This window comes from Phragmites australis, chromosome 11 (genome assembly GCF_958298935.1).
Source record: "Phragmites australis chromosome 11, lpPhrAust1.1, whole genome shotgun sequence".
Classification (NCBI taxonomy): Eukaryota; Viridiplantae; Streptophyta; class Magnoliopsida; order Poales; family Poaceae; genus Phragmites; species Phragmites australis.
Genome location: NC_084931.1, coordinates 30,966,209 through 30,987,009, shown reverse-complemented (window position 1 = coordinate 30,987,009; position 20,801 = coordinate 30,966,209). Strand labels below are relative to the sequence as shown.

At 45.6% G+C, this 20,801-nt stretch overlaps 2 protein-coding genes across 3 annotated transcripts; one reads left to right on the top strand and one right to left on the bottom strand.

Moving 5' to 3' along the window:
- The first annotated feature begins 9 nt into the window (after positions 1–9).
- Positions 10–4,191, top strand: LOC133884709 (serine/threonine protein kinase OSK1). 2 transcript variants are annotated; one of them, XM_062324222.1, is made up of 11 exons: positions 10–165; positions 711–892; positions 1,316–1,500; positions 1,729–1,911; positions 2,021–2,152; positions 2,241–2,426; positions 2,626–2,715; positions 2,785–2,868; positions 2,987–3,124; positions 3,209–3,433; positions 3,736–4,191. In XM_062324222.1, the coding sequence occupies exons 2-11, from the start codon at positions 718–720 to the stop codon at positions 3,847–3,849; spliced, it is 1,512 nt and encodes a 503-aa protein (XP_062180206.1). In that variant the 5' UTR covers positions 10–165; positions 711–717; the 3' UTR covers positions 3,850–4,191. The 2 variants fall into 2 exon arrangements, with proteins under 2 accessions (XP_062180206.1, XP_062180207.1); XM_062324223.1 differs by having other exon boundaries at positions 15–165; positions 717–892.
- A 262-nt stretch (positions 4,192–4,453) lies between these two features.
- Positions 4,454–7,448, bottom strand: LOC133884710 (heat stress transcription factor A-4d-like). The gene is made up of 3 exons (XM_062324224.1): positions 7,080–7,448; positions 6,344–6,779; positions 4,454–5,813 (listed from the first exon to the last, which is right to left on the bottom strand). The coding sequence occupies exons 2-3, from the start codon at positions 6,575–6,577 to the stop codon at positions 4,665–4,667; spliced, it is 1,383 nt and encodes a 460-aa protein (XP_062180208.1). The 5' UTR covers positions 6,578–6,779; positions 7,080–7,448; the 3' UTR covers positions 4,454–4,664.
- Positions 7,449–20,801: the final 13,353 nt, after the last annotated feature.

Genomic DNA, 20,801 nt, shown 5'->3' with positions numbered 1-20,801 from the left:
TTCTCTCTCTGGCGTCACTCGTGTGCCAGGCTCATTCCTCCCTCCCCTCTCTCTCCGACCGGCCTCGCCTCCTCCCCACCGCATCCGCTGCGACGCCTCCGCCCTCGACGCCGCCGCCTGCTCGGGCGGGCGGGATCCAGCTCGCCGCGGCTCGCCTGCGGTGAGGTACGGCATTCACCTCACCTCCCAGCGCCCGCCTCTTGTCCTCCGTTTCCCTCGTCGTTTACCACCCAGCCTGCGAATTGGGTTCTGCGTTTGGGCGCCGAGCTGTGAAGCTTGTTCTGTCCCGTCCCACTTCTCGTGGAGAGAGATTTCTCGGGCCGGGCCGGCTCCGCCGGATCCGGGGGCTCGCATCTGTGGGATGGCGTGCTAGCAGTTCTGGTGTGCCGTGTGCATGTGTGGGGCTGGGCCGTTGGGGTGCTTCGGGTTGGTTCCAGAGGCCAATTGGATGCGAATAGTTTTGGGAAGTAATCGATGAATTGGCAAGGGGTTCTGGTACCCATTTACGCGGAGTAAATTGATGCGTGCTTTGTGTTTTTTTGGCCTGAAGTCGTACGTGTTTAAATTGCCTAGATCTAGCAGTCATATATCAAGAAATTCCCCAAAATACATATATCAAGAAGCTGTAGTTTGTCATACTCCTTAGTTCATAATAGCTTTAGCTTTATTTTGACCCCATACTAGTATGACATGCTTTCGCTGTGATTTAGGTGCAGGATGGAGGGAGCTGGCAGAGATGCGAACCCTTTGAGCGGCTACAGAATTGGCAAAACCCTGGGGATTGGGTCCTTCGGTAAAGTGAAGATTGCGGAACATATATTGACAGGCCATAAAGTGGCAATCAAGATCCTCAACCGCCGGAAGATCAGAAGCATGGAGATGGAAGAGAAAGGTTGGTGCCTGTTCCATTTTTTTTTTCCAGAATATTGGTTTGTGGTTCTGAAGCTTGTGCATTTATATGGACTACACCCAGCAAAGCTCTTTACAAACTATCCTCCGGGGCCATCACATGTTTCTCTGTAAAGAATAATAGATTTTGTAATTTGTAGAATGTAGGAGTGCCTGTAGTTGAATGATTGATCGCACACGTTCTTATTTTTTTAAGAAAAGGCATAAACTGTACAATCTTGTGTGTGCGCATAACGCTTCAGTAATGTACATGGACAAATTTAGACTTTTGGGTTTAAAATATCTAATCACAAATGGGCAGCCGATATTTATTTTCTTGAAAGTTAATGTCTATAAATTTGGTAATCAACATATGCTTTACTGCTTGTAGTGCTCGATTTAATTTTCTTACATTATTTACTTGCAGTGAAGAGAGAAATCAAGATACTGAGATTATTTATGCATCCTCATATCATACGCCTCTATGAGGTGATAGATACGCCTGCTGATATTTATTTTGTTATGGAGTATGTTAAATCTGGAGAGTTGTTTGATTACATCGTTGAGAAGGGAAGACTACAAGAAGAAGAAGCTCGTCGTTTTTTTCAGCAGGTAAGCTTTCTTACATATTCCTATCCATTTCAAATATTGCACGATACATTTTAATCTCTGGTCTAAACTGTAGTATTGTTGTCATAAGCTGTTCTGCAAAATTAATCATTTAAATCGGTTAGTTGTCATGCTTCTGTCATATTGCAGATCAGCAAATTGATTATTTGTGTTCATTTGGTTCATTGAGCATGGTACGATAATTTTCTTCTTGCTTGACGTTTTATACAGATCATATCTGGTGTTGAATATTGCCATAGAAACATGGTGGTTCACCGTGATCTGAAACCAGAGAATCTTCTTTTGGATTCAAAATGGAATGTAAAGATTGCAGATTTTGGCTTAAGTAATGTTATGCGTGATGGTCACTTTCTAAAGACGAGTTGTGGCAGCCCAAATTATGCAGCGCCTGAGGTATGTGCCCAGCATGATTTGCATTTCAGTATTCTTCATGGTTACATATATGTAGATGACTTATAATGTGTCACACACACTCACTATACAATTTTTCCTCATTGTTTAGGTCATATCTGGTAAACTATATGCTGGCCCTGAAGTTGACGTCTGGAGCTGTGGTGTTATTCTATACGCTCTTCTTTGCGGCACTCTTCCATTTGATGATGAGAATATCCCAAACCTTTTTAAGAAAATAAAGGTCAGCAAACATCTGAATAGTTCACCGAAAAAGTTTCTTTCTGATTTCCTCTTAATATTTTCAGTAAAACTGTCATATGTAATTGTAGGGTGGGATATATACCCTTCCTAGTCATTTGTCACCATCAGCAAGGGATTTGATTCCCAGAATGCTTGTTGTTGATCCAATGAAAAGGATCACCATACGTGAAATCCGTGAACATGTGTGGTTCAAGATTCGACTTCCACGCTATTTGGCTGTGCCGCCTCCAGACACTGCACAACAAGTTAAAAAGGTATACCGTTGATATTGTATATCAACTTGATGATTGGGGTTAGTTACCTTGAGACATTTTGAAACACTTGCTTTTATGGAACTTCTATTTTCTCCCCCTTTTCCTGCACTTGTGTCTGTGTTTGGATGTGCAGGGGTGGGAGCCTTGTTCTGCTTTTGCTACTGCAGTGAATGATTTGATTTCATATTGAATTTTGTAGCTTGATGAGGAAACTCTTAATGATGTTATCAAGATGGGTTTTGACAAGAATCTGCTAATCGAATCTCTGCTAAACAGGTTGCAAAATGAGGTATTTGCTTCACTCTGTTGCTCTTATTGTTTGTTTTTTTATGGGACCATGACACAGTCGGCTGTGCAGGCGACAGTTGCATATTATTTACTCTTGGACAATAGGCTTCGTACAACCAGTGGTTATCTTGGAGCAGAGTTTCAAGAATCTATGGTGAGTTCGAATTTCTCTCTCTCTTTTCCATTACTTGTTGATTGCGAGTTGTTCGGTACTTGTGCCGCTCCCTTTAGATTTCTTGCTAATTTACTGTCTTGCCTTATATGACCTTTAGGACTCTTCTTTCTCTCAATTAACTCCTGAAACGCCAACTTCAGCAACTGAACTTCGGCAGCATGGGCTTATCGAATCTCCGGGGTTTGGCTTGAGGCAACATTTCGCAGCTGAAAGGAAGTGGGCCCTTGGGCTTCAGGTCATTTTCATCTCAAGTTCACCATGCTATTTTGTTTTTCGTAAAATATCCTTATTTATTTATTTATCTTTATTTGTCTAACAGTCTCGAGCCCATCCACGAGAAATAATAACTGAAGTGCTTAAAGCTCTGCAAGAACTAAATGTTTGCTGGAAAAAGATTGGACATTATAACATGAAATGCAGATGGAGTCCTGGCTGTCTTGAGAGTATGATGCATAACAACAATGGCTTTGGTGTGGAGCCTACTATAATTGAAACTGATGATCTAATCGAGAAATCAACCCACATAGTGAAGTTTGAAATTCAGGTATTATTCTGAATCTTAACCATCTGCTTTCAATTACTCCATATTCTTGTCCTGATTAGAACATTTGCCATGTGGACCTGTGAACAACGTGATGCATGTCTCAACATTGATGTGTCCTTTACTTCTTTATGTGCTATGATTATGCTGCGGATTTTGAAAAAAAAAAAACTCTTCCTGAGCATTTGATTAGGTTTGCATTTGCATGCCAGATTGTTTGTGAATCGCTACCGTATTTACATTCCCTTTAGGACTTTACTACTTGGAAAATGCACTTGGTGCTGATACATTTCCGCTGACTGCAGCTTTACAAAACAAGGGATGAGAAGTACCTTCTCGACTTGCAAAGGGTCAGTGGACCACAGCTCCTCTTTCTGGACCTTTGTTCCGCCTTTCTAACGCAGCTGAGAGTCCTTTGATCCTGACGTGGTTGGCTTTTGAAGTGCAGCCCTTGAAGCACCCAGCGGAGTTTCGGGTTACATTTGAGATGTACATAATGACCATAATCCTCCAGTAGATTATATTCCTGGGGCATTAAGACATTAGATGCTGTCATGATTCACATAGACGGTTATCGCCTAAGGTACTAAACAGGAGGTGGCAGGCAAGACAAAAACCTTCCTCTTTGATTAGATCATGTGAAAAATTTAAGCCCTCTCTAGTTTTTGGATATGTTATTTTTTTTAATGGTGATCGTACTAGGATGATACCCAGCCTGAGAATAACCTCATTGTAATGAAAGTTGGCCTGTTGACGTGCCAGAGCGCTGGAAAAACCAAGCAGTTATGATCATGGATAGTGCAATCAGGTTAGAGTTGAGGATCAGCAGATAAGCCAGCTGTTTTCGAAGTTGCAGCATGTATATCATGTAGAATATCCAGAAAGGACCTACACAGAAAGGAAGTGCAAACGACTACAAAATTGGATATGTACTGCTCTAGCTCTAGTGCTCTACAAACTGACTTCAAAGTAAGGACACAATATACAGATGTCAGCACATAATTTACAGTAAGAAATGCTATATAAAGGCTAAGCTAGGTGTATTACCAGGTGGCATAAACTACAATGTACAGAGCGCAGTTACATTACAAATGAACTAAGGACACAATATACAGATGTCAGCACATAATTTACAGTAAGAAATGCTATATAAAGGCTAAGCTAGGTGTATTACCAGGTGGCATAAACTACAATGTACAGAGCGCAGTTACACTACAAATGAACTAATGTGCCATCAGGCATTCTCAGCTGAGGCAAGCTGCCCCATCTGCTCAGTGATCTGATCAACCTTTTCCCGGTGATGAAGATAGTTGCAGTCTACGGCAATCTTCAAATCTTCATTTGTTTCTGTTGCCTCTCTTCTACTGTCAGCGTCTTGTCCTCCTGACTCGGCCTTGCCGGCGTGGCAAGATTGGGGAGTTTCCGTGAGAAACCGCTCCCAGAATAGATCGTTCACCTTTTCCGGTGCATGGGAAGCTCCACTTTCAGCGGTGGTCTCATCTTGCGAAGTATCAGCGGAGGTGGTCTCGGAGTTCATATTGACTTCAGCTCTCCGATGAGCATCTTCATGGTCATGGAGCTCTGCTAATGGCAGCATCGGGCTCTGCATGTAACTCGGAGATTCTGCCAATGGAGAAGACGATTGGGCATGCCCTGCGCTCGTAGAAAAGGGATTCAGGCCAGCTGATGACTGCGGATTGATGTTGGTGTCCATTTGTCCCGAGTGCATCTCTCCAAGGGTTAGAGCAGGGTTGGGTTCAGCAGCAGCACCAGTGTACATGTCTTCACAAGACGCATCGCTTGCTCTCTGGAAGAGTTTCTCCAGGGAGACCAAGGCCAGCTCCATCTTCTCGAATGGTTCAGCATTCACAAGGCGGATCGGAGACATGCTTGGTGTTTCAGCACCCAGTGCCTGCAGGTACGGCACCTGCTGTTCTTCGACCACCGGATCGTCGACGAAGAAATCAATCTTTGGAACCCTCCTCTTCTTGCTGAAATGGTTAGCCTCTGTCCTCGGTAGAGAGCCTGAGACAGCCCCGTGTCTCTGCAGGATGTCACACAAGGAGGCTATGATATTCTTCTGCCGTTGCTCCATTTGCATCAAGCTTTCCTCCAACGACTGCATCTGCCAGTTGATCCCACACTGCTGCTGGTTCTGCCTCTGGAGATCCGCCAGGAGCAGGCTCTTCTCGTACTTGAGCATGCTGATCTCGTCCTCAAGCTCGCGCCTTTCGGACTCCGCTAATGGCCCGTTCATTTGGTTCTGCAACGAGTGGCTGTGCACTGGTTTGCGCCGATGGATGTTTTTCAGAAGGTGCGTGTGGCCCCTTATGAAGTCCTCGTTTGCAAATTCCCATCTCTCGGGATCGATTTTTCGGAAACCCTGAAAGATGACAAATGGAGTCAGCAATCTGAGGCTCTGAGCATCAGTAAAGAAAAGAAAACTATAAATGAACAAATCGATCTACACGATTATTTGTAATATTGACAATTCTGTGACTCTATGCTTAGATTAAATGTCTGAACTTGGTTTCAAACAGATGTTGCATTGCCTGCGAATGGATAACTTTTTCAGAAGAACATATGCACTAGGATGGAAGAAAAAAAAAGAAGGTTCGTTCAGATGAAACATGAAAAATGCATCCTAACATGCAAATAGCAGTGCTGAACCATGGAAAAAAAATTCATGGAGCATAATGAAAAAGTGGATGAAAAAGTGGATGGGAGCACACAATCCCGTGCAAAATCACGTTGAAGTTGGAAGGCCATGCCACATCATGGGCATTCACAGTATGGTCACTATTCTTAGGATCGAAACTTTAGCGAATTTGAAATTGTGAATACGCAGAACAGTAACATTAAAATTTCCAGCGATTTGAAACGAAGTAGCAGGTCAAGGTTGGAGGCACTCACGTAGGTGTTGAGCTGCCTAATGAAGCTGGAGAAGTTGTTGTGCTTGAAGTACTTGGGCAGCAGGTCCCGCGAGAAGTCCGGCGGGTTCCACACGACGAAGCTGGCGCCGCTGGGGCCCCACGACACGACGTGGTTGGTCGCCGGGTCCTCCACCATCTCGTAGGTCTTGATCAGGAACGGCGTCGGAGAGCTCGATCCTCCTCCTCCGCCGCCGTGCGACTGGGAACCCTCCATGCTGGCCTCCGTCTCTCTCTCTCTCTCTCTCCCCAAGAGCGGTCAGTATCAACTAACCCAACTAATGATGGAGGCAGAAGCTAACTCGGTCTCAACGCCGCTTCCCAAGTCTTAACCACCAAGTTCACACTGAAATGTAGCAAAAATTCTCACCAAGTTGCCGCAATGACATCGACTTTTCGATCGACCTGCTGAACTTTTTCTGCAAGAAAGGTAGAGATCACACACCAAAACATGGTAAGTACGTATAAATAGTTGACCAACCACACATCCGTAGAGGTAAAGAATGATCGCAAAATAGTAGCTAATCTTTTCTAAAAAGATAAATAATTCGCCTAAAAAATGTTCCAAAGCACAGTGATCGGATCTGCTACTGTTCCAACCCAAGATAATTAAACTAAGAATCGTTTTTGAAATAAGACGAAGGCACGAGTTTTGGAGTAGCAAGAGAAGAAAGAAAGTGGAGGAGAAATCCAACGTTGTCGGGACGTCGTCGACTCACCTGATCCCCCTTTCGCCTTTCGCCGCAAGCGCTTCTCCTCTCTGTCGACTGGGGACGAGGAAAGCACGAGCCGCACGAAGAGCCAGCACCACGAAACGGGAGAAGAACCACCTCACGCAAACCTCATCAGCTCGCGCGCACCAAGCGCCGACGGCGGCTTCCTCCAATTCTGACGCGCCAGGGCTCGGCTTTGGTGTGTCGCGGAAGTGGCGCGGCAGCGGCAGGCAAAGGGGCCGAGGAACCGGAGGCGGGTGGATGGCAGGCGCCGCCGGTGCAGGCGCGGCGCGGAGGTCTTATAAGGTGGGGGGTGTCCGGTCCGGGGCGCGCGCGGCGTCGCGATTCGAACGTGGACGGGGTTGCGCACGCATCCTGGGCTCCTGGCTGGTCGTTGCATGGGACGTTTGACTGATCAATGCGGTGTGTGGTCTCTTATCCCCAGCTTGCTTCTAGAAACCGGGCCGTCAAAGTTCGCCGCCAGCCGTGCGCGGAGGCAACGTTCGGTCAGCGGACCAGCGCTCGCTGTTGGTGATTCCTACCGGTCAGTCTTCAAGGGTAAGAACGGGCGCTAGATCCGAGAATGTCTGTACGAACGTAACTTCGAAGCCCAGAGCCGCTTGGGAGCAGACGAGACGACTAGGCGGATTTGCGCGTACGAACGTAACTTCGAAGCCCAGAGCCGCTTGGGAGCAGACGAGACGACTAGGCGGATTTGCGCGTTTACACTGTGCCTATTTTTTTTAAACATAACAAAAGAAACCAATTTAGAATATCTCAATATTTATTTATGAATTTATCCATATTTAACATATTTATTTAATTATAAAAAAACAGTAATATTTTCATGCATGCACATAATTTTAACATGTAGACAACAGTAATACGAAAGTAACAAAATTTGTTTCATATTTTTTGAGTTTTATATATTTTTCTTTGTATTTTAGATTATTCCAGTCGATTTATCAATACAACTAATATTCCTGTTGATATTTTTTGGAATTTCCCGAAAATTAAATTATATTATATGGGTAAATATGTATATGTATACATATATACGTACATACATATGTATACATATATATATGTATATGTGTGTGTGTATATATATATATATCCATATATGTATCCATATATCTATACATACGTATATATGGGGTTCACTGCTACGGTAGCTACAGTACCCGAATCCATGAGAGCACTCCAAATCTTGGCTAGATAATATATGTTATAGATTCCAATTGCTCGGAAATCCATCTTGCCCTTTCTGTAATGCACTCTACTTACTTATCCCTCGAGAAAAAAATTCAGTGCTACCACTTGTCGGAATCCAAGCGCCTTTTACCTCCTCTAGACCGTGCCCGCGGTACCGCCGGCGACCGTCACTCTCCGGTATGGTAGCCCAGCTGTGACAGTTGGAATCCCCTTTGCAAGGACCAATGAACAGTCAGCTCCGGGAGCCAGGCATCTTTGAAAACCATGGGGGTCGGATCGGAAGAGCTGAAGCAGCCAGGAAGCTGGCCAACGAGCCAGCTGAACCTTACCGTCAGCCAGCGCTTCAACTGGAGTCACCGATGAAGCACAAAAAGGCAGCATCCCGCATCATCCCACTGGCTGGGAGACGCCTTTTCCGAGCAACTCATCCGTCCAGTCATCGCTGGCAGAATGTGAACTCGGCGACCGTTCCAGGCGTGAATTTTCACCGAGGTCGGCCGTGCGCCGTGGAAAAAATTGGCCATCATCGCAGCGTGTGGTTACAATCGCACACGCGCAGATTTGCCGAGGTACGCCGAGACGGCGACTTTTCGAAGGTTCTGCGCCCTGGGCGCTGCTCCTTCGTCCGGCCCCAAGGGCGAAGAACCACGGCAGCCTTGCCCTCGACTGGGACAGATGGAAGAATCTGCTGTGCTGCGAGCCCGTGCGTCAGCTATGGTGTCACCGGGTGCTTCAGGTTACCGAGTCTTTTGGGATGATCCTATCTTGGCTCATTCTAGAGCAACATGGACTTTGATGGCATGCGACGTCCGTGGCGATTTACATGTGCAGGAGACTGTAAGGGCTCTTCTAGATTATTTACTACCGTCTACTTAGTACACAGAATTAATCTAGAAGGGCGAGGAGTGCCACGTCCAATGAACTACTAATGATGGTGGTTGAATTTGTATATATCTGTCAAATGGGCGGCTGACGTCGCGGTGGCCGGCCCGGGGGCAGATCTGTTGTGGCTGCTGGCTCTCTTCACCCTTGTGGTCGCCTTTTAGCCCTCTGTGCTCTTCTTCTTGCCAGATGTGTCTTCTCTCCCCTAGGTCTGACCTACAGGAAGCTTGGCTGCATGGTGATGGGCTGAGGTGACGCGCGTGTGGAGGGGGTGACTGCTTTTGTTGCTTTGCCGCAGTGTTTGCCTACGGCTTGTCGGTTCGGATGCGAGGGACACGGGCGAAAGCCTGCTCGGCTTCTTGTTGACGTCGACAACAGTGATGCATGTGGCGTCACTCCACTTCTTGAAGGTGTTGTCGTGTTGCCCCCATCTTCAGGTTGGGGAGTCCTCGGGTGAAAACTGATCTTCGGGTGTTCGGACTGGTGATGAAAGCGTATACGGATATTGTTCCCTCCTTGGATGTATCGCAATGGAGGTCCCTTCTTGGGTTCAGGTGGCTGTAGGCTTGGGGGCGGATGTGGATCTTTTGGCGATGGTTTCAACCACTCTGAACCTTTTGTTCACTGGACATTTTCTTTTGTTAGGTTGTTTGCCTCAATAGATAGAGGCAATAGTTGTGGATCGCCGTAGGAAGTCAGAACTGTAATCGTGCTTGGCAACGATAACCTACGATGGATTCCATCAGTTATGGTGTCCAAGTGGTTATTGGTGCGCCATGTGCAGTTGTATGGTTTTCGGGTCCAGTTTCCCTCGTAAACTAGATCAACTCTTTTCTTCTAATATAAGCAGAGATCTTGCCGTCGTTTTGAATTTTTTTTATATATCCGAATACCACAATTTAGATTATGAATTTTACATGCAAACATAATTAATTTTGTAATTCTTGTTCTAATTATTGATTCAATTTAGCCTGAAATGATCTTAATTCAAAAATATCCCATGGTCCTGTTTGGGACAACTTAATTCTGCAGAGTTTTTATAAGAAGTTGGATACCTTGAAAAGCTGCTGCCTGGTGAAGCTATTGCCTAGAAAAGCTGGATATTTGGCTCCCTGATTCTCTGTAGGGATATTGTCCATGCTGAGTGTAAAATGACTTGTATGCCTTTGAAGCTGATAATAACTTGTTTTTTTTTCCTGAATAAGCGTAGAACACAGTATTTGTATTGATTTCGTATGGTTTAAGATGTATCATGAGAATACTATAATAAATGGAAATAATGACAATATTGTAATAAATTGAAACCATGAAAATATTGTAATCCATTGCATTGTGTCCCTCTAAAGTAGGAAGAACACTAGCATCATCGAACAAAGTACTAGTCATGGGTACAAACAATAGTTATGCTACCAAAATGGTGGTAATAGAATCATATAAAGCACCCATATCAGTTTCATCTCCTGAAGCACTCCCATCATCTATGGTAGCTTGGGTACCATGAGCTTCATCGTCATCAACGTAATTTTCAAAATCAAGATCATGTATGACACTGCCTCGAATGAAATTGTGAAGAGCCATTACTGCAATTATGATTATAAATTGCTTCTCTATTGGATAGCTAGGCAAGTTTAAAAGAATGTGCCACTTCATCTTTAAAACTCCAAAGCAACGCTCGATCACATTTCGGAGGGATGAATGTGCATAGTTGAAGACTTTCTTGGATCCCACAGGGTGGCGATCATGTTGCCAATCAGAGACATGATACTTTGTCCCTTGTAAGGTGCTAGAAATCCTTTTTTTTAAGAATATCCAGAATCGACGAGACAATATTTTTCTATTAACGAAGTGTTAGTTTAATGCATGATATACAAATATTCGTAAGATAGTTTATGCCGGTAAGTAATATACCTTCTGGGGGATATGAAAATTGTTGCTCGTATGTTACCAAAGTATCCAATAATATGCGAGTGTCATGAATAGATCCTCGCCAACCGGTGACAACAAATGTGAACCTCATATCAAAGTCACAAACTGCAATGACATTTTGCGAAGCATATCTATGTCGGCCAAAGTAGTTAGGTTATTCACTTAAGGGCACAAACATAGGTATGTGTGTTCCATCAATTGTACCAATACAAATCCTTAAAATGAGGCCAAAAACTAGGTTCTCTGAGCCTAGAACACTGTTGTAAACTATTCAAGCAATGTTAAGGCCTATTGTAACATCCCAAGTTTTACTATATTAATTAATAGCAAATTTTGATCCAAATTAAAAACTTTTTGTGATTACTTAACCAATTAAAAAAATCAAGGGATTATACTTATAGGTTTATATACGTATTTAAATGTGTTAAATTGTCAAGGTATTCCAAAATGCAATAGAATTATTTCCAAAATAAATTCCCGCATTAAATTGGTTCATATGCATTAGTTCATGATTTTATGTTTCTTTGTGTGGAGATTTGAAATTTAATGTCTCTCAATTCAAATCTATTCTTAGAGTCTGTTCAACCCAAATTCAATTTGAATTCAAATCTTTTTTATTCAAATCATCCTCGAAATCTCAAGATGCAAGTCCAAATCACAGTTTAAATATGCTTACTTGAAATTGATCCTAATCCAAAGTCAAGTCTAAATTCAAATGCCTTAATTTGAATTTAAACTTAATTCATTTTTCATTTTTCCTTTTTCTTTCTCCCCGGGCGGAATCTCCCTTCCAACTCTCTGTTCCAGTCCACAGTAGCCGGCCCGGTCTCTTTTCACTTTCTCCCGTGCGCGCAGGCTGTTGCAACCCCACGCGACCCAACTCCCGTGTCCCCGGCCCGCTCGTCAGCACGCCGGCATGGTCGCTCGTGTGCGAGCTCAGCCACCCATGTGTTAGCCATCCACGTCGTGCTTCCATCATCTTCCTCCCTCCTCCAGCATGACACAATGCCATGCTGTCCATTGCCAATGCGACGACCGCCTTACCCCGGGAAAATATCACCGCGACGCCTCAGCGCACTCGCTCTCTCTCTCTCTCTCTCTCTCTCTCTCTCTTCTCTCTCTGCCCACACTCACACCACCCATGCCACTGTGCAGGATGCGCGCGCCACGCCGGCGCGTGGACGATGCAGAGAGCCCATGCCGTGGGAAAAATGGTGGGCGCTGCCCTGCCACCTTTTCGTAGCTCTGCCCACTGACGTCCGCCCGACGTCACGCCCCGACCGCCTCCTTGCACCCTTCCTATCTATAAATAGCACCACTTGGGCCCTCCCCTTCCCCCTTTCCCAATTCACCGCGACCACTGCAGCTCGCCGTCATCGATCCACCGTCCACGAGCTACCCAGGAGCTCGAGGAGGACACCGTCATCCTAGTGCTACTCTATGTCGACTGGAAGCCCGATGGGAGGCTGTCTGAGCCTTCAATTGAGCCACTCCATCGCCACCTCTTCAATGAATCATCGGCCGTCGCCCTGTGTGTCGTTGTCCTTGCTCTTGGTGAGCCTTCAAGTCCCATCACGAGCCTTCCTAGTTAGCATGTAGCCGTCCTTGTGCTTCCTTCTCACGCGTAGCCACGTGCCGCCGAGTTTTTACTCCGTCGCTGTGCAATAGCTCGCTGCCAGTGTGCCTTATGCCTCTAGTATATGGTCTGGCCATCGTGCCGTGTAGACAGAAGCGCTATGCCCCTTTTTCTTCATGGAAATCGCGCGTAGTCTAGGGGCGATACTGCCCATTTTTCTTACGCCACCGTCGTCTCCTCTGTTTGCCATCTGGTATCGTTCCCGCCGCCGACTGCCATCGATGTGCCTCTAGTCGAGCTCCCCATCGCGCGTAGATGCCTAGTGTTAGCTTCCCGCCATGGAACCCTGGCGATAGTGTGTTCCCGACGAGTTCATCGGTGTGACTTAGCCGAATCGCTCGCCGCCGGCCCGATATTTTCCCCATCATCGCTAACTTCGTACGCGCGCCCATGCGCGCGTGTGGCCAGGTCGCCATCCGCGCACTGCGCAGCACGATCGAGCCGACCAGCCCAGTCGCCCACAGGCCGAGCCCCAGTGGGCTGGCCTAGCTTCGAAACCCGCTAAACCGACCATCCCAACCCGAGTGGGTCAGTACTATGTAGCTCAGTAGTGTGCAGCCCAAGCCAGCCCGACCTATCTCAGCTCGGTCCTGGCCCAATCTGAGCCCAATTTTGGCCCAACTATGTATTGTTCAATGTGGGCCCCACCAGACTACTGTTCAGCGGGCCCAGTTACTGTTCATGTAGTTCCCACTCATGAATAGTGTTATTTCGTATTTTCTTAATTTTATTAGATTAAAGATTTTTGGAGTCATAACTTCTCCGTTCCGGCTCCGATTTCGACGATTCTTTCACCAAAATACATTTAAATTTGAGATCTATTTATCTATGAAGTGTAATATCCGTTAAAGCACATTTGGCTTTCCCTTTGGTGTTATTTATTCTTCTCTAGTATAGCCTGTTAATGATTGTAGTCACAATTGCAGAATCGCCATAATTCTGTGAGTGTTGCGCGGAAAGCATCAAGAGCGAGAAAGATCCTGACTACAACCAAGATCTTGAAGAAAACCTCAGAGAAGGCATTCCTATTTGCTTGATCATATTGAACCCATGTTTTTCAAATAATCTATATGATCAACTAAAACTTAACTTATTATCGCATGTGCTATGCATTGCGCTTTTACAACCTACTTACAGGAGTTAATCCTATCAAACACTTGTCACGCCTTAAATGTTATTATCCAGAATTCATATCACCCTAGAATTTACCTGTCATTATCTATGTTAATGTTGGATGAGGCTTTGATATCTAGAATGCTTAGGATTGAATACGTCTTCTCGGAGACATCACTTTTAAAACATATGTCTTCAGATATAACGATTTACTGTTATCATGAAGAACTTATGAGCCATATGAGTATCAATTTCATTCATTCCATTAGTAGCAATGCAAAAATAGCAAAAATGGGCTGACATGTATAACAACCGGTGCAATCTGTCGATCAATCCCTACAACAACAATAGCTAAATTGAACTTCCATACAATAGCTAAATCGAACTTCCATAAAATAGCTAAATTAAACTTTTATACACAAATCTAGCATTTTATATCACCTAGCAAAGGAGAAAAGGAGGAATGTGAATGTACAAGATGTCGCCTAGGGGGGGGGGGTGAATAAGCGTTTCTTGAAATTTAAAACTTTGCAGCAGATTAAACTGTCCGGATAATCCGAGTCAACCGGGATACTCCAGGTCCGGAGGTTCCGGGATATGCCCGGATACTCCAGATGAAATAGGAAATCGAAGGATATGAAATTATAAGTAAATCGACTTGATGCCACATGTTACCACAGGTTTCTAAGGATGTATGTAAGCTTTTCAAAGGATCACTTGCAGCTAGAAACACACAATCACATAGATTGGGGCAAACCGCCCAAAATAACTAGAACAACAAAGAAATCAAATAAGACACGAATTTATATTTCGAAGTTCGGATCAAACAATCCTACATCTCTGTTGAGGTACTCACAAAGAGCCAGGTCTCTCTCAACCCGTATCCTCACCAAGCGACCACGAAGATCGAGCTCAGGTCTTACTCAACTTTCCTCTTTCCTTGCGGAGGTGAGGATGACCTTCACAAACTTTCTGGAGCACTCCACAAACTTGGGTGCTCACCGGGTGACATCTAGCAATCTAGGAGTTTCAAGCTCCAAGAGTAAAGAACGTGAGGTGACGGCTTGATGAATACCTCAAGTGCTCAAACAATGGAATTTTTTGCTCACTAGCACTCAATCATACTTTTCCAATCCCAACTCTCAAATCCTTGCAAGATTTAATGCACTAGAGGAGTGGGAGGACTCTAAAGAAGCTTTGAAGGCTTTTGTCTCGAGTTAGTTCAGCAGCAAATGAAGGAGGGGGTGAGAGGGTATTTAAATATAGTCCCCCAAAACTAGCCGTTACAGTATATTTTGTACTTGACCCGGAGTATCTGGGTCAATCTGGAGACTCCGGGTTGGCACTAATCGCACAGCCACGAGCCTATCCAGAACCCAACCCGGAGTATTCGGGTCAACACGAAGACTTCAGGTGAAACTTTTAGGCTCTAACCGAGACTCTCTGCTGTAGTATAGTTCGGCGACTCCAGTCACCCGGAGTATCTGGGCCAACCCGGAGGTTCCGGGTTGAACTCCAACCACAAATCGAGAACCCCTACCGGAGCACTGTCCGAAGACTCCGTTCACCCGGAGTATCCAGGTTAGCCTAGAATATCCGAGTCCCAACATAATTAAATCATCCGGTGTTCATAGGGTGATATGTGTCTCTCATCTTTGGTCTAAAATAGTTATTTGAGCACTGAGACAACTTCAAGTCAATCTAAACGCATCCCTCTTGATAGTACGGCGCACCTATACTAAAATTCAAAAATAAAATAAATTTAAATCTATTGAGTAACTATATGCCACTTTCCTTTTCTTTTTGAGAGACGCCGACGTCATTTTAGTTCTTCAATGGGACTAACACCTATCCAAAACCTCATTAAACTCATTAGTCCATTAATCGTTTATCATCAATTATCAAAAACCCGCATAAGGGGCCTAGATGCACTTTCAGAATGGAGTACCTCGAGTGCGGTGGTGGCGGTTCCTGGCGAAGCTTGTAGGGGAGGTGCTTGATTGTGGAAAGGGGCGATGGCCTGGCTGTGAAGATGCGAACTGGGGCAGCGCCGTTCGGGCGATGCACGACCAAGGGAGACGAACCGGGGCAACACCATCCGGGCGATTTGCAGCTAAGGGAGACTGACCGGGGCAATGCTGTCTAGGTGAGGCGCGGCCGAGGGAGGTGGATAGGGGCGCTCTCCTTCAGCCCGGAGATGGGGTGGAGGTGGCAAGTGTCGAGGCTACATGAGGAGGCAATCCGGCGGTGAGCCCATCGAGTAGCTCATGTCGCCAGTGTCCCAAACCCTAGATGCGAGAGAGAAGATTTGTTTGGAGGTCGGCCCGTCGGGTAGCTGTCGTGGACATGGACGGGGAGGAGGGATCTGAGGGGTATATTGATTGCAATTGCGGGTAAATACACCCTAACTTCATGCCTTCTTACGTCTTTGGGTGCCCCGTGTTCATCAGAAGCCCACTTCTTGCCGATTCCGCGTCATAGGCAAAGCACGCGTCCACACAAAGCGTGTTCGTCCGACACGGGCCCGGAAGCGGGCCTTTTGGCAGCCATTAGCTGTGTTTTTTCACTTGACGCGATGGAGAATCGGTACCAAACAGGGCCCATATATGGTAGTGATGTAATTCTAATCTAGTCTGGCATAATCTTTATTATGAATTTACATGCACATGCGCCACGACTGTATACGCATCGGCCATCGCTATGCTCCACCTTGCACCGGGTCCACCCCGCACCGCCCGTGCATTTTACGGCACCTTACGATGCTTAATCCTCGCATGTCTACATGATCTTTCACCCACAATCTCTAGATCCATTCCTCACATGTCTACATGATTTCTCCTTTTTTTCTTTGACAGAGTGGAGGTGATACTCCATTGGTGCTGGCGAGTGATGCGAAAGAGCCAAATTTCAGCCTGTGCTATCAAGTTGTTAAAAAATTGATTTATTTTTGTTTTGTAACTTCTCCTCCTTGCAGTTTCAATTATAACCATTTGGAAAGAGAAGGGAAAAAGAATAGGAGACAGACGATGTGGGTAACAATTGGATACCATTGAAGGTAGCACTCATCGTCTTCCACCACATTTTCTCCAGGGTATGAAGGGCTGAATTAGTTTTCTTGTCAATGATTGTTCTGCAGATTTGTTCTGTTTGCTCGTGTGTTCGATTCTTAGTAAAATTGATCTTTTTTTTCTTTGGGAAGTTGGATGCTATGAAGGAAGTCTCTCTGCGACATAGGACTACGTCTTATTCTCTGCTCATGAGATGGAACACCACTGCCGATTCCTCTCGCCTAACCTTCATATGGTGGAGCCAGCTGTGAGGAGACACTGTTCCCCCGCGGCTAGGACAAAAGGCTTTGCTGCAACTTCGTTGACTTGTAGAGGCATCCAGATCATGATATTGCAGCTGTTCGCACTGTCACCAACCTCACAAGAGGTTAGCTGATTCAATTCCTGAGAAAGAAAAAGAGGTGAACTAACTCCACTGTGGATCAAAATTATTGCCTTTTGTGAGTGTTAACCAGTAGTAAGACAAAAGTTGCAAAAATAATGTGTTGCACTTGATTTGGGAAGTATACTTAACTGCACTATTGAAGTCACACTAGCTGATGCACAAAAAAAGGAACAGAAATTCAATCTGGATGAGTTGTCATTTACAATACTGAACTACGAGTGCTAATTTACATGCACGTTTGCTTCACATTCCGTCATTCATGTATATCAGATTTTCTGTATCAGATGAGGAAGTGGTCCATATATGCTTTCATTGTTGTAGGTATTTAAGTACAGTTGTTATTTTCACAGAATGTTGCTGTGATTTCAGTAGAACTGAAAAACTTGCGCTCTTTGATGTGACAGATGTGCTATGCCTATGCTTAACTCCATGAACTAGCACTTTTATATATATATATATATATATAGGACACCTATTCTATACTCTCCTAGAGTATGTACTCCCACATGCAATATACCACCTAAACAAACACTTTATACTCTTTTATCATTTTTAGTATACTCTAATACTAATTCTAAGATACTCCAATATGAGTTGTATGAAAAAAAATTCAATGTTAGCCTTTCATTTTTGCTATATACTCTTTTTTATACATAAAAGAAGTATATACGCAAATTAAGATAAAAATCATGGAATTTCATAAAAATTTTCGTAGGATTTGTATTGTAGTATCTTATAATTACTAATGAAGTATATTTAAAGTGATAAAGAAGTATAACTCATGTGTAAAAGTGGTATATGAGAGGTGGGAGTACATACACCCAGGAGTACATACTAGTTTTCCTATATATATATATATATATATATATGTTTGGGATTTCAGAAAGATGAAATCAAATATTGAAATCTTTCACTTTGCAAGTGATTAATTTTCTGTTAATTTTCACTTAGTACTACTTATATTTTATAATGAGATTACATTGATCTATAAAAATACCGAATGCATTTTATGCTTCGCATATGCCCTTCATGATGGAATTGAACTTGTGCTGATTGGTTTTGCGGTGTTATTCACCCAGTCAACTATACTATTTTTTGAAAAAAGTTGTCTCCCGTTGCAACGCACGTGCATTTAACTATACTTAAAAAATATGTTGAGTGTTCATTCGCTCCTATGCGTTCCGCTCCCGGATTTTCCGTCACTCCACTCCCATCCGCTCGTGCTAATAGTGGGCATACCAGTCCGTCTCCCTCCCTGACCGCAAGACCCTCCTCGACTTCCTCCACTCCGCCCTCATCTCCCTTCCCTCCGCTGACCCGCTCTTCCCCTCCCTCATACACCTACCGCCGCTTTAATGCCGCATGCTGTTTTGTCCCATATTCTTCCTTTCCCACTCCACATGCTGTCACTCGAGGACAGCCCTGGCATGGCATTTTGTGCCGCTCGCTCGACATCTCCTGTGAGCCCTCCCCTTCCTCCTTTAAATCCCACGTCCGAGTGCTCTTCCCCGCTCCACCCTCATCTACCGAAGTAGCTGACCCCCTTTCCCTAATCTTCCCCACGGCCAGCATGGAAGTTGCCTCACGGCTGAAGTTTATTTCACGGGCTTGCAGCCTCACCTCCCTCAATCTTTCTCCCTAGAGTCTCCCTAGACCTTCTCTAACTCCTCTCGGTGGTCAATCGCAGGAATCAAGCTCTGGCTGGCAAGCCCTGCTTCGGGAAGGTGCATGCTGTTGTGCTGGCTATCGTCATTGTGCTGGCCGCCCATGGAGATAAGTCGGCGCAGATAAGGAAAGGGTTGGGGCCTTGTTGCGGATTTGTGCCCCGGCGAAGGTGCTATCACGCTGCGACCTTCTGAGCTTGCGTCGGTCCACGTTCGTCGTGCTCATGTTTACACTGATGAGGTATGTGTGCTACTGACATGTGGCCGCCATTGTGCCACGGTTAGTCGCTAGCACGACGAGCCGCCACCGTTGTGCCTTTGTTTGGATGTCCGTGCGTTTCCCATTATGTTTTCTGTGATAATCGGTTTCCACCGTGGATTGCTGGCATTGAGCTGTGCTATGATTTTGCTCTAGTCGGTGTGCTGTTGGAGCATGCTCCGTCTTGCCTTTCACCGTGTGCCGCTGAGATTTTTTTCGTCCTCTCTCTTGTTCTTGTCTGTGTGAAGCTCCATCGTGGGTGCATGGTCGATTGGTCGCGCCGGCGTTGAGGTGTCGTACTTGTGTCTCCAGTCGGTTTTATGCTGTCGTTGCTAAGTTACTCCGCCATGGGTGCTTGGCCGTGGTTGGCTGTGCTGGCGTTGAGTTGTGGTGGTCGGGTTGCTAGAGATCTATGGTGTCCTCTGCTATGAGTGCTTGGCTTGGGTGGGCTGAGCTGGCATCAAGTCATCTCTGGGTGTCGTCACTGTCGTGCTGGTGCATGCATGCCGTCAACGCGCTCCGCTGTTTGGTCGTCGTTGTGTCGGCACACGTGTGTCGCCGATGTGTTCTTCTGTCTCACCGTCGCGTCAACGTGCGTGAGCTTCGCTGATATGCTCCCCTGTCTCGCCGTCTTGATAGTGCGCGTGTACGACCACCGACGTGTGTTTCTGTTCAGTCACCGTCACATGTTGGCTTGCAGCTGCTATGTGTGTTTCTATGGTGTTCTGATGCTGACTTGTGCGTGCTGTCGGTCGGAAATCAGAGTGATGCCAGTACGTCAGTTGGGTGTCTGAGTGCCGTCGTGCGCGTGCCGCCAGCTAGGTGATCCGAGTGCCGTCGTGCGAATTCTACTGGTTGGGTGACCCGAGCGCTGTTGTGTATGTTTCACTAGCTGGCTGATCTGAGTGACATCAGGCATTCTTCGCCGTCGGTTGGGTGTCAGTTCTGCCATAAGGTGTATGCATGTTCGCGTATGCACGCCCTTCTTTATCCCAACTGATGTTCTTTGTTCTCTGCATTGGTTTGGCCCTGGGATGTGCGTCTTTGGTAGCGGGTAGCGCCCCCATGGGTTACGTTTTCCCTCAAGGGAAGCGATTTGCCCTCTAGAACCATTTTTCATTAAAGAAAACGTATTTTTGTTTTGAAAACCAGTAATAATAAAACCAACTGGTTTTACCTCGATTCGACCAGTTTGGGCGGGTTAAAAATGGTTTCAAAACTATTATTTTCCGGTTCCTAAATCTATATCTGTATTTGTACTACCTAAAAAATCAGTTATGGTTTCGCTCCCCTGTGTTTCGCTCCCCTGTGTTTCGCTCTGTGAATCTCGTTGACCGTTGAGTTCGCCGCTCGCCCAGACAACTAGGCCCTCCCGGCTCACTCGGCTGCAAGCTGGTCTCCTGCCCAACCGTGATGCCTCCTGGCTCAAGCGCGCACCATAGGCTTCCGCATGGGTTGAGCTGAGCCGACCCGCTTGCTTGCTGTGTTTGTGCTTCTGCTGGAGCTGGGCCGCCAGCCTGTGCATGGGCTGTGCCCCTCCTGGCCACCATACGCCTTCGAGTGTTTTTGACTCCCATCTC

Bases quoted from the DNA above. Each gene is read 5' to 3' on its own strand.
- LOC133884709 (XM_062324222.1), top strand. From the start codon at position 718: ATGGAGGGAGCTGGCAGAGATGCGAACCCTTTGAGCGGCTACAGAATT. The intron at 893-1,315 runs GTTGGTGCCTGT...ATTTACTTGCAG, and splicing joins CATGGAGATGGAAGAGAAAG to TGAAGAGAGAAATCAAGATA. The intron at 3,434-3,735 runs GTATTATTCTGA...CGCTGACTGCAG, and splicing joins TAGTGAAGTTTGAAATTCAG to CTTTACAAAACAAGGGATGA.
- LOC133884710 (XM_062324224.1), bottom strand. From the start codon at position 6,577: ATGGAGGGTTCCCAGTCGCACGGCGGCGGAGGAGGAGGATCGAGCTCT. The intron at 5,814-6,343 runs GTGAGTGCCTCC...GTCATCTTTCAG, and splicing joins TTAGGCAGCTCAACACCTAC to GGTTTCCGAAAAATCGATCC.